The 13,309-nt window shown below is 40.7% G+C and overlaps 1 protein-coding gene across 1 annotated transcript in view; it reads left to right on the plus strand.

Moving 5' to 3' along the window:
* EIF2AK2 (eukaryotic translation initiation factor 2 alpha kinase 2) overlaps positions 1 to 13,309 on the plus strand; it is a 60,433-nt gene that overhangs the window by 38,831 nt on the left and 8,293 nt on the right. The window contains exons 13-16 of the mRNA XM_054473327.2: positions 646 to 826; positions 5,895 to 6,023; positions 11,457 to 11,558; positions 13,231 to 13,284. Of these exons, the coding sequence (XP_054329302.1) occupies positions 646 to 826; positions 5,895 to 6,023; positions 11,457 to 11,558; positions 13,231 to 13,284 (466 nt within the window). The remainder of the gene's footprint in view (positions 1 to 645; positions 827 to 5,894; positions 6,024 to 11,456; positions 11,559 to 13,230; positions 13,285 to 13,309) is intronic.

Consider the following 13,309-nt stretch of genomic DNA (forward strand, 5'->3'; position numbering starts at 1 on the left):
GAGATGGGATTTCGCCATGCTGCCCAGCTGGTCTGAAACTCCTGAGCTCAAGCAATCCGCCAGTCTCGGTCTCCCAGGGTGCTAGGATTATAGGCGTGAGCCACCGTGCCCAGCCCAGCTCATATTTTATAAATTAGCTAAACAAATAAAGCTCTGGCCATCCGGGAACTTATGATTGAAATAAAAAATGGCCTATTATATTTTGATTCGAATTTGTTTATTATATTTAGATTTCTATTTTGTGACATGTTTTGGGGTTCTTTTTTTTTTTTTTTTTTGAGACGGAGTCACGCTCTGTCACCCAGCCTGGAGTGCAGTGGCGCGATCTCGGCTCACTGCAAGCTCCGCCTACTGGGTTCACGCCATTCTCCTGCCTCAGCCTCTCCCGAGTAGCTGAGACTACAGGCACCCGCCACCATGCCCGGCTAATTTTTTGTATTTTTAGTAAAGACGGGGTTTCACCGTGGTCTCGATCTTCTGACCTCGTGATCCTCCCGCCTCGGCCTCCCAAAGTGGTTTTGGGTTTCTTAAGAAGATAAGGTATAAGCTTTTAAAAAGTTATGAAAAACTTTAAAAAGTTATAAAATTTTTTTAATAAATTTATATTTATTGTTACTTTTAACATACTGTGAATTTTATACCCAGGTCAAGGACTAAGTGCCTTTTCATCCAAATGGAATTCTGTGATAAAGGGACATTGGAGCAATGGATTGATAATACAAGAGGCAAGAAACTAGACAAAGTTTTGGCTTTGGAACTCTTTGAACAAATAACAAAAGGGGTGGATTATATACATTCAAAAAAATTAATTCACAGAGATCTTAAGGTAAGTGGAAAATGTACTTTATTAATTGATACATATATATATAATATAGTAATTTTAAAATATATCTTCTCAGCTGGGCACACTGGCTCATGCCTGTAATCTCAGCACTTTGGGAGGCTGAGGCAGGCAGATCATCTGAGGTCATGAGTTCGAAACCAGCCTGGCCAATATGGTGAAACCCTGTCTCTACTAAAAATACAAAAATTAGCTGGGCATGGTGGCGTGTGCCTGTAATCCCAGCTATTCGGGAGGCTGAGGCAGGAGAATCGCTTGAACCTGGGAGGTGGAGGTTGCCGTGAGCCGAGATTGTGCCACTGCACTCCAGCCTGGGTGAAGAGTGAGACTTGTCTCAAAAAAAAAAAAAAAAAAATATATATATATATATAAAGATAGAATAGTGGTTGATTTATAGTTATGAGAAAATGATATCTGAACATTTCCATGCAAATAATTACTGTGACTGGCACAGCAAACTGGCTGCTCTGCCCCTGTTCCTCCTGCCTCCTCTAAGTGACTCAGGCTTATTTGAGAGGCAGAGGGGACTCTGTTGACTGTGGCTTTAGGAATATGGTTCCCTAATCTCTCAGTCATCACTCTCAAGGGCTGTCACAGCTACTGGGTCCAGAGTCTAATATTGTCTTGGTTAAGCATTTCAACTCCATGATTGGAAAATTGCAGTAATCCCAGACTGGGAAAGTGTATCATCCCTTAGTATTTTCATTTTCCTCTGACTTTTCTGGTCTGGACAAGGAGTTTCCCTATTTATACTTCTCATTAAAATGACAGAAGGTGAGAGACAGAACAGCCCTTCACAGCCTTTCCTCCATTCCCTATTCCCTGTGACTTGCCTAAGCCTGTCACAAGCTGGCCGTCCTGAATCCTGTCCCTGGACCTTTGCTCATGTTCTTCTCTCTCATGGGACACTCTTCTGCCTGTCCCCTTTGGTTGTAATTCCTTTCCTGAGCCCTTCCTGATCACTCTGGGACTGCCTTTTTCTGTTCTAGGCAGAAGTACCTTATTTATGTGGCTATCTGCTTATCCCACCCCTCTAAAACAGCAAGGAATAAGGAATGAAACAAAAAAATTCCTTGAGAGAAATAAGTTCCCATATACACAGTTGTTTGTTGGGCTCAGAGAGGAATGTGTAGCCCTTAAAAGGTATTGCTTCCGTGGTCTGCCCAGGGGCTGGATGTCTGATGCATTGGTGTTTTGAGTCTGTCTGGTTCCAATATGTCTCTTCTACAATATCTGAAGTTGTTCTTTGAAATTGGAACATTGTCAGAACTATTTCAAAAGGATAAATGTAGAATTGGTTATGCTTTCACTTTGGGATAAATCATACATATAGTTAAATAACAAATAAGCACAATTATTTCTATATAAAATAATTCGCAAATAAATGCAGAAGTGTAGGCATTAAGCTTCTAGTCCTCAGAATGAATTAGAAAAATTCTGACTGGTGCCTGCCCACTTACCTGCCAAATACGCCCTGCACTGTGTGTACCCTGTGTCATGGACTGATCTTTTCTTGTGTCTATTTGCAGAGAATTTTTGCTCTGGCTGCAGTTGCTCAAGGGTCAGACTTTATTATTCTTCTTAAATTTTTAATTGTTTTTTTTTTTTTTTTGAGACAAGGTCTTGCTCTTTTGCCCAGGCTAGAGTGCAGTGGCACAATCACCGCTCATTACAGCCTTGACCTCCTGGGCTCAAGCATTCCTCCCACCTCAGCCTCCTGAGTAGCTGGGACCACAGGTGTACACCACCACACCTGGCCATTTTTTTGTTTTTTTTTTGTAGAGACAGGGTCTCACCATGTTTCCAAGGCTGGTCTTAAACTTTTAGACTCAAAGTGATCCTCCTGCCTCAGCCTCCCAAAGTGCTGGCATTCCAGGTGTGCTCCGCTGCACCCGGCCTCAAGCTTTGATACTGAGACTTCTTTCATCTTCTATAACTTTTCAGGCTCTCACTACTACAGTTGTTGATTTCTCTCCTCTAAGAAAAGATACAATGAAGGTGTACAATTTTTGGGTTGTGTTTTGCAAAATAGCAGCTGTAGGTGGTTTTGCCAGAGAATGGTCTTTACCTAATACAGCCCCTCTTACAAAAGTCTCCAAGTGTTTACCACTTTCTGTTGGAATCTTAGGAACTAGACCAAAGGCGCTGGGAAGGGACATAGGGGTTTCTTGAGTGAGGGCTTCTTGTCCAAGGCTGCTTCTCTCTAAAATGCTCAGTCTCCTAAAGCCCAGGCTCTGCTCATCCTCAGCCTGAGCATCAGCCCTGTTCCTGTGCCTCCTATGTGAAGTTTGCACCCCTTTTTTATGATCTACAACCCTATATTTTGTCTAATCATATTATAACTGATTAGACAAAATGTGGCATTATTGTTTTTCTTTCTTTTGTGTTTTACAAGGTCTCACTCTGTTGCCCAGGCTGGAGTGCAGTTGTATGATCTCAGCTCACTGCAGCCTCGACCTCCTAGGCTCAAGCAATCCTCCCACCTCGGTCCCCCACATAGCTGGGACTACAGGTGCAGGCTACCAAGGCAGGCCAATTTTTGACATTTTGTAAAGACAGGATTTTGCCATGTTGCCCTGGCTGGTCTCAAACTCTTGAGCTCAAGTGATCTGCCGACCTTGGCTTCCCAAAGTGTTGGGATTACAGGCATGAGCCACCATACCCAGCCTCTTTTTCTTTTCTTTTTTTCTTTGTTTTTGTTTTTTTTTGAGACAGAGTCTCCTCTGTTGCCAGGCTGGAGTGCAGTGGAGTGATCTCGGCTCACTGCAGCCTCTGACTCCTGGGATTCTCTGACTTCACGCGATTCTCCTGCCTCAGCCTCCCAAGTAGCTGGGATTACAGGCGCCTGCCACAATGCCCAGATAATTTTTTGTATTTTGAGTAGAGACAGGGTTTCACCATGTTGGCAAGGTTGGCCTTGGACTGCTGGGCCCACGCTGTCTGCCCGCTTCAGCCTCCCAAAGTGCTAGGATTATAGCTGTGACTCACCACGCCCTGCCCACTTTTTCTTTTTAATGAACTATAAAAAGTGATCTGATATTTTTACTAGAAAGCCTCATCCAGCTTAGATATTTACACGGCTTCATAAATTCAATTTTCTGTTTCTTAGAGTCAGGTGATAGCCTTATGTGGGACTAGCAGTTTCTCTTGCAATCCCAACATATTCCTACACATTGCAACTTGAACATAGCATAGGAATATTTTCTCTCCACATCCACCCCACATCTGTCTACAGCTTTCCATCTGTATTACTGGTGTTAGGCTCCAATCTGACTGTTAATTGAATTCTAATCCAACTGCTAATTGCTGTATGAGCCATCATCTCAAGCTGGCTTCTCGGAAGCTCCTCCTTCAGCCTTCCCTGGGCTTATGGTCTCTTCCCTCTCAGGTCCTTACTAGGTAGGCCCTCTCATAAGTGTATTATCCCATAGAGTCTGTGTGTTTAGCCTAAGATTGTATTAAAAGTCCAGCCTTTTCAAAAATAGCAAAATATTAATTTTCTCATCAACTACCTTCCAGTTTTTATGGTCTTTAGAATATTGGTCAGTATAGCTGGGTGTGGTGGCCTGTGGTCCCAGCTACTTGGGAGGCTGAGGTGGGAGGATCACCTGAGCCGAGGAAGTCAAGGCTACAGTGAGCCATGATCATGCCACTGAAATCCATCCTGGACAACAAAATGAGACCCCCTCTCAAAAACAAACAAAAATAATATTGGACAATACCTCCTATGGGCTGGGCGTGGTGGCTCATGCCTGTAATCTCAGCACTTTGGGAGACCGAGGCGAGCGGATTGCTTGAGGTCAGGAGTTTGAGACCAATCTGGCCAACATGGTGAAAACCTGTCTCTACTAAAAATACAAAAAAATGAGCCAAGGGTTGTGGCACATGCCTGTAATCCCAGCTCCTCGGGAGGCTGAGGCAGGAGAATTGCTTGAACCCAGGAAGCAGAGGTTGTGGTGAGCCGAGATCATGCCACTACACTCCAGCCTGGGCGACAGAGCGAGGCTCCATCTTACAAAACAAAACAAAACACCTCCCTTAAAAAAAAAAAAAAAATCTGCTTAAAGAATTGCATGGATAAAAGTATTTCAGAGCTAGTTATTAGCTTCCAGTTAACTTGGTATGCTTTCATGGTGGAAGGGATATGTTTGTTAAGAAGTCATCAGAGGCTTGGAGAAAAGACCCCCAAGAGAAATTCTGCACAGGCTAATCTGCAGTATTGTTGGGAATGGACCCATTCCGAGAATCTCAAAGTTGGAAGGGATCTTAAGGATGTCTACTTCAGTCCCTATCAGATCATGGACTCATATTTGCAACATTTCCTCAAGTGGTTGGTTGTTCAGCCCTATCTTGGGATGGGGAACTGTCTAACTCCCATTCTTTGGACAACACTATTAGGATATTAGGATATTTTAAAGCTAATCTTTAGGTCATTTCCACCCTATAGTCCTGGATCTTTTCCCTTGGACCATGCAGAGTGAATCCACCTTGCACGTGACAGCTTTTCAGATATTCGAGGGCAGCTGTGCCCAGAGCCACCTCTGGCGTCAGCTAAGAAATCCTTACTTCTGGCCGGGCGTGGTGGCTCATGCCTGTAATCCCAGCACTTTGGGAGGCCGAGGTGGGTGGATCATGAGGTCGGGAGATCAAGACCGTCCTGGCTAACACGGTGAAACCCTGTCTCTACTAAAAATACAAAAAAAAAAAAAAACTAGCCGGGCGTGGTGGCAGGTGCCTGTAGTCCCAGCTACTCGGGAGGCTGAGGCAGGAGAATGGCATGAACCCAGGAGGCGGAGCTTGCAGTGAGCCGAGATGGCACCACTGCACTCCAGCTTGGGCAACAGAGCGAGACTCCGGCCCCAAAAAAAAAGAAATTCTGACTTCTTTCATCTGGCATTTTAAAGACCAGTGATATTAAATTCCCTGATTTTGGCTACCTGTGCAAGGGTAAAGGTCTTATAAATAATATAAAAATAGTCTTTTCTGTATATAATTAAGACGTGGTAATAGTATGTCAAGTTGGTACATGTAAGTTAAATTTTTTTTTTCATAGCCAAGTAATATATTCTTAGTAGATACAAAACAAGTAAAGATTGGAGACTTTGGACTTGTAACATCTCTGACAAATGATGTAAAGCGAACAAGGAATACGGGAACTTTGCGATACATGAGCCCAGAACAGGTAAGGTCTCTTTCCTGTCTCTCTATATTTTACTTCTTTTATTTTTAAAATTATAAAAAGAGTAGACACTACTTATATAATTAAAACTGTACAGAAGAATATACTGAAAATTTTCCTTACCATTCTTTTCTACCCCTATTATTCTTATCAGTTTATTCTTTATCCTTTTAGATAATTTTCTGAGTTATAAAAACATACAAACACAAATATACACCCAGACTTTTTTTTACATAAACATATATGTGCATACATTTTTTCAAGGACTTATTTTGTTATTTTGTGACTATATAGCATAATTTCTCCATATTAGTTCAAATAGATCTGCCACATTCTTTTTTTAACAACTGTATTATATTTCAAAATATGGAGATACCATAATTTAACTGTTTTTTTAAATTTAATCTTTTTTTGTTGTTGTTCTTATTTTGTTTTAGAGACAAGGTCTTGCTCTGTCACCCAGGCTGGAGTGCAGTAGTATGATCATTGCTCACTGAAGCCTCAAAATCTTGGGCTCAAGCAATCTTCCCACCTCAGCCTCCTGAGTAGCTAGGACTCTAGAGGCGCATACCACTGTGCCCAGCTAATTATTTTTATTTTTATTAATTATTTATTTACTTATTTATTGTAGAGACAAGGTCTCACTATGTTTCCCAGGTTGTATTTAACTATTTTCTTATCGAAGGGTATTTCTTTAGGTTGTTTACAACTTCATACACTTATAGACATTCCTCCTTATTTTGGGTCCCAAGAACAAATAATTCTATCATAATCTGTGATAGACTTCTTGAGGTAAAGTGATTGAATAGATTGACAAGTGCATTTCAAACTTAATTGCTGTTTAATTGTCATTCTAAAAAAAGTGATTCTAATAATACTCTCCCCTCAAAATGTATGAGAATACTGCATCATCATACTTTCCAGTGGTCAGTTTTGGGTAGTGTGTTGAATTAGGAGTATCTTGCTATTTTAGTTTGTATTTTCCAGATTTTTAGTAAGGTATGCCCTCTTTTCATATATTTACTTAAACATTTTCTGCAAATTCTCTACTCATATCCTTTCCCAATTTCTCATAATTAAGTTCTCATTTTCTCGTGTACTGTAAGGAATCTTGATCTATATTGGGTGTTGATTCCGTATCTGTTAACTATATTACAGAATTTTTCTCCTTGATTGTTACTTCTTTGTTTAGAATGCCATCTGTGGTACTGCAGCTTTTTTTTTTTTTTTTTTTGAGATGGAGTTTTGCTCTTGTCACCAAGGCTGGAGTGCAATGGCATGATCTCAGCTCACTGCAACCTCTGCCTCCCAGGTTCAAGCAATTCTCCTGTCTCAGTCTCCCAAGTAGCTGGGATTATAGGCGCCCACCACCATGCCCAGCTAAGTTTTGTATTTTTAGTAAAGACGGGTTTCATCATGCTGGCCAGGCTGGTCTCGAACTCCTGACCTCAGGTAATCCACCCACCTTGGCCTCCCAAAGTGCTGGGATTACAGACATGAGCCACCAAACCCAGAACTGCAGCTTTTAAATTGTCATATCTATCAATACGGCTGCTAGGTTTCTCATTTTTATTTTGGAGGCTTCTACTACAAGATTATGAAAATATTTTTTGGTTTTACTAACACAAAAATTAACTGCAGTTTGAATTAACTTTTGTTTATGTATGAGAAAGGAATATAACTTGATTTTCCCCATGTGAATATGCAGTTGCTTCATCACTATGTGTTAAGCAGTTCATTATTTAAATGCTATTTTAAGGAAAATTCATAGAGACAGAAAGTGGGACAGAGGTTATCTGGAAGAAGGGAGGAATGGGAACTTCTTGTTTAATGGGCATAGCTTCTGTTTGGGGTGATGAAAAGTTCTGGAAATAGATAGTGGTGATGGTTATACAACATTGTGAAGGTAGTTAATGCCGCTGAGTTGTAGGCATAAAAATGGTTAAAAGGGTAAATTTTATGTTACGTCTATTTTACCACAATAAAATATTATTTTATCATATATAAAATTCCCACACATTCATAGATGTGTTTCTGGACTTTGTTCTGTTTCATTAATTTATTTTATATTTCTCTCTTGAATATTATGCTATTTAGATTATTGTAGCATTATAAACTAGGCTTTAGTATTTGAACAGCAGGACCTGCCATATTATTCTTCAATTTAAAAATGCTCTTAGCTGTTCACATTTACAATTCCAAATGAACTCTAGAATCACCTTGTCATCTTCCATAACTGGTTTTGAGGTTTTGATAGCAATTGCATCAAATTTGAGGATTCAGGTGAGGAACATTGATATCTTCATATATTTGAGACTTCTCCAAAATTGGTATTTTCTCTCACTTATTCGAGTCCTCCATCAGTCAGCTTTTGCCAGACTGTGCTGTGGTAACAAATGACCCCGGTTTCTTAGTGGTGCAGAAAATACCAAGGGTCTATTTCTTGCTCACATGACAAGTCGACAGCAGTCTGTCTGGCTGCAGTTTTGCTCTGCGTGTCTCCTTCATTCCAAGACCCAGGCTGAAGGAAAAATGCTGTCTGAGTCACTGCCGTCCTCAAGGCAGAAAGCAATGGCAGAATCTTGTGATAGCTTTTACATGTTCTGCTCAGCGGTGGCATACATCACTAAACATCATTGACCAGAGCAAAATGCATGGCCCAGCTCAAGGCAATAAGGGTGGAGAAGAGTAATCCTCTCACTAGGAGGCCAGTGCAGCATTGGGGGCAATCATACAACCTACCTCAAAGCTACTTTTACACTCTTCAAAATATATATATATATTATGATATATATATTTATTATGATATATATATTTATTATGATATATATATATATTTTTTTTGAGACAGGGTCTTGCTTTTCACTCAGGCTGGAGGGCTGGAGCGCAGTGGCACAATCATAGCTCACCGCTGGACAGCCTCAACCTCCCTGGCTCAGGTGATCCTCCTGCCTCAGCCCCCTCAGTAGCCAGGACTACAGGCTCAAACCACCAACACCTGGCTAATTTTTTTTTGTATTTTTTGTAGAGACTGGGTTTCACCATGTTGCCCAGGCTGGTCTCGAACTCCTGGGCTTAAGCGATCCACATGCCTTGACCTCCCAAAGTGCTAGGATTACAGGAATGAGCCACGGCGCCTGGCCATATTGTTTATATTTTTGAAGCTTTCTTCAGAATCTGTATTGCATTTCGCTATTAAAATGAGATTCCACGCTTGAACCCGGGAGGTGGAGTTTGCAGTGAGCTGAGATCGCGCCATTGCACTGCAGCCTGGGCAACAAGAATAAGACTCCATCTGAAAAAAAAAAAAAAAAAAGAAAAAAAAAAGAAAAGATATTCCATATCTCTAATTTGTTATTAGTGTAGCTGTTAATTTTAAAAATATATATCTTTATTTTTAATTGTGGTAAAATATACAAACATAAAATTTACCACCTTCACCATTTTTAAGTGTATAGTTTAGTGGCATTAAATGTGTTCACATGGTTGTGCTTTCATCACCACCATACATCCACAGATTAGTTTTCATTTTGCAAAACTGAAACTTTACACCCATTAAAGAACTCCTATTCTCCCCTCCCTACAGCCCAATCAACTACCGTTCTACTTTCTGTCTGTATATTTGACCATTCTAGATGCCTCATATAAGTGGAATCAAATCATATAGTATTTACCCTTTTGTTACTGGCTTATTTTACTCAGCATAATATCCTCAAGATTTATCCATGTTGTAACATGTCAGAATTTCTTTTTAAGGCTGACTAATTAATTCCATTGCATGTATACACCACATTTTGTTTATCCATTTATCCATCAATGGACACTTAGGTTGCTTCCGCCTTTTGACTGTGATGAATAATGCTGCTGATGAACATGGGTGTACAGCTGTTGATTTTTAAATATTTGTCTTATATATAGTCTCATTATTTGAATGTGGTTTTTTTGGGTTGATTGCTTTTATTTTTCACCTTTTGGGTTGTTTATCCTATTTTAATTCCTGATTTGTAAATGCCCATTAAAGATTATTTTGCTGAACGATACAGCTTTCAAAATACCTCTACTATTTTGTCATCCAAGAATAAATATACTGAGCTATCTGACGGTTTGAGAGTCTAGAATGGAGAAGCCACGTACTTTTTCCTTTTGGGGAACCAGTTGGCGTAAAAAATATAGAACACAATAGGCCAGTGGCTCTCTTTAACCTCCCACTGCTTTCAGTATCTCCTGCATCCTGTATTGCTGCCCTCACACTATTTGGTTAAAAACATTCATCATTGTACTTTACTTTTTATTATGTGTGTGTGTGGTTTTTTTTCCATTTAAAAACCTTTTGTTGGCTGGGTGCAGTGGCTCATGCCTGTAATCCCAACACTTTGGGAGGCTGAGGTGGGCAGATCACCTCAAGTCAGGAGTTCGAGACCAGCCTGGCCAACATGTTGAAACTCCATCTCCACTAAAAAAAAAAAAAAAATACAAAAATACAAAAATGAGCCAGGCATGGTGGCACGTGCCTGGAGTCCCAGCTACTCTGGAGGCTGAGGCAGGAGAATTGCTTGAACCTGGGAGGCGGGGGCTGCTGTGAGCCGAGACCACGCCACCGCATTCCAGCCTGCTGACAGTGGGACTCCGTCTCAAAAAAAAAAGGCAACATTTTGTTGAGGAACAATTTATACACTATAAAATGCACAGATCTTAAGTGTATATTTTTTCGTTTTGACAAATGCATACACCTCTGTAACTTATAAGCCTATAAAGATATAGAACATTTTGCTCCTTCAAGCTTCTTTCCAGTCAGTGCCTCCTCCCCACTGATCAGAAGCAACCAGAGCTCTGAGTTCTATCACCATAGTTTAGTTCTTCCTGTTTTTGACCTTCATATGAATGGAATCATACAGTAGGTACTCTTTTGTATTTAATTTCTTCATTCAAAATAATATCTTCTGGAAAAACTGTATTTGTTGCTCATACCAGCAGAGAATTCCTTTTTATTGCTGAGTCATAGTCCATTGTATGAATATGCCACAACATGTTTATCCATTCTTCTGTTGTGGTCCTTTGAGTTGTTTCTAGTTATGGAATATTGTGAATAAATGCGCTATGAACAGTTTCAATGCAAGCCGCCTACTGGGTGCTATTTTAACTGCTTTACCTGCTGCATCTCACTTACCCTCACAATCAAACTCTGTGGTTGATACTATTGTTATCCTCATTTTATAACTGAGATTATTCCCATGTTGATCGTTAATTTACACAGAGGATTCAGCTATTCGGCAGTACAGATTTGAACCTAGGCAGTCAGACTCCACAGATCTTGCTAATAAATAGACATTGTTTTGTGATGTAAGATGTTTTGGTCAAATAACTTTTTTGGGCTTTAGAAGTCTGGATATTTATGTAAGGAGCATAACAAAGGTAAATCTATTTTGGTCTCTTTAGATTTCTTTGCAAGACTATGGAAAGGAAGTGGACCTCTATGCTTTGGGGCTAATTCTTGCTGAACTTCTTCATGTATGTGATACTGCTTCTGAAACAGCAAAGGTAAAATGATCTCAAAGAAAGAATTAAACAAGAAAAATTATTGACTACCACCTTCAGAGTGCTGCTGCAGACAGTTCTTGCCCTCACGTGGGGATGGGCTTAAGCATATTACTGACTGCAAATGAAATATGAATTTTCTGCCTTTCAAGGTTTGGCAGAGACAAAACACTTTTTTAAAGACCAAAAACTTTGATCTTCCCTGGAAGGTAGTATATCTCATAAGACTCATAAGACTTGTCAGTCAGTAACATTTTATTGATTGACTGCTTTGTGTAAGACACTGTGCTAAGTGCTATAAGGGTTGCAAAAATAAACAAGCCTTGGCAGGGCACGGTGGCTCATGCTTGTAATCCCAGCTTTGAGAGGCCAAGGCGGGCAGATCACTTGAAGTCAGGTGTTCGAGACCAGCCTGGCCAACGTGGTGAAATCCCATCTCTACTACAAATACAAAAATTAGCTGGGTGTGGTGGCGCACACCTGTAATCCCAACTACTCAGGAGGCTGAGGCAGGAGAATCGCTTGAACCCAGGAGGCGGAGGTTGCAGTGAGCCAAGATCACACCACTGCACTCCAGCCTGGGTGACAGAGTGACATTCCATCTCTAAATAAACAAACAAACAAATAAATAAATAAATAAAGCCTTGTTCTCAAGGAGCTTATTTTCTAAAAGGGAAGATAATATAAGAGAATGCCATAAGCATTTTAGGAGAAGGCATGAAGTCTGTGGAAGCAGTTGGGAGGGAGATGTTTCCAGCTGTAGGGACTTAGGTTTCATGGAGACATCTAAGCTGGGCTCTGAAGGATCTGTTGGCTTCTAATAGTCCAAAACAGAAAAGGTGATTCTAGCATGGAGGCGGGAATGTACAGAATGTATTTGGGGACAGCAGGCAGTGTAAGTTGTATTGGAGTATATAAGTTACAAAAAAGTAGTGGTTGGTGAGGCTAGAAAGACAGGTTGGGCTAACTTGATGAAAAAATGTGGACCTTCTTGCTTAGGCAGTGGGGAGTCACTAAAGGCAGCAGGCAACTGGATATCCTACTCTTTTTTTTTTTTTGAGATAGAGTTTCACTTTTATTGCCCAGGCTGGAGTGCAATAGCGCGATCTCGGCTCACTGTAACTTCTGCCTCCCAGGTTCAAGCAATTCTCCTGCCTCAACCTCCCAAGTAACTGGGACTACAGGCATGCACCACCATGCCTGGTTAATTTTTTTGTATTTAGTAGAGATGGGGTTTCACCATGTTGGTCAGGCTGGTCTCGAACTCCTGACCTCCGGCAATCCACCTGCCTCGGCCTCCCAAAGTGTTGGGATTACAGGTGTGAGCCACTGCACCCAGCTGGATATCCTGCTCTTAAGCTCGGGAAAGGGAAGTTTCCTGGAGTCAATAACCTTATCCTCTGTAAAGCAGTTAGAAGTACCTATCACTTAGGGTTCCAAAACGCATGAAGGGAGATTGTGAAGATGATGCACTTAACACTTCACGTCGTAACGCAAGGATGGTTATTAGATTGGGGGTAGGGTAGGAGAGAGGGAATCCTGCTTGCTTCTTGGCTAAAGATACTTTCCCAAAAATCTGGAAATATCCTACATTTCAGTTGTTCCTCAGCCTTTAGTTCTGTTTTTCCTCCCAAGTAAATAATTTCCTAATATACACCTATCATTTTTTTTTCAGTTTTTCAAAGACCTACGGGATGGCATCATCTCAGATATATTTGATAAAAAAGAAGTAAGCACTTGAAAATCATCAGAAT

Source organism: Pongo pygmaeus, chromosome 12 (genome assembly GCF_028885625.2).
Source record: "Pongo pygmaeus isolate AG05252 chromosome 12, NHGRI_mPonPyg2-v2.0_pri, whole genome shotgun sequence".
NCBI classification, from domain to species: Eukaryota; Metazoa; Chordata; class Mammalia; order Primates; family Hominidae; genus Pongo; species Pongo pygmaeus.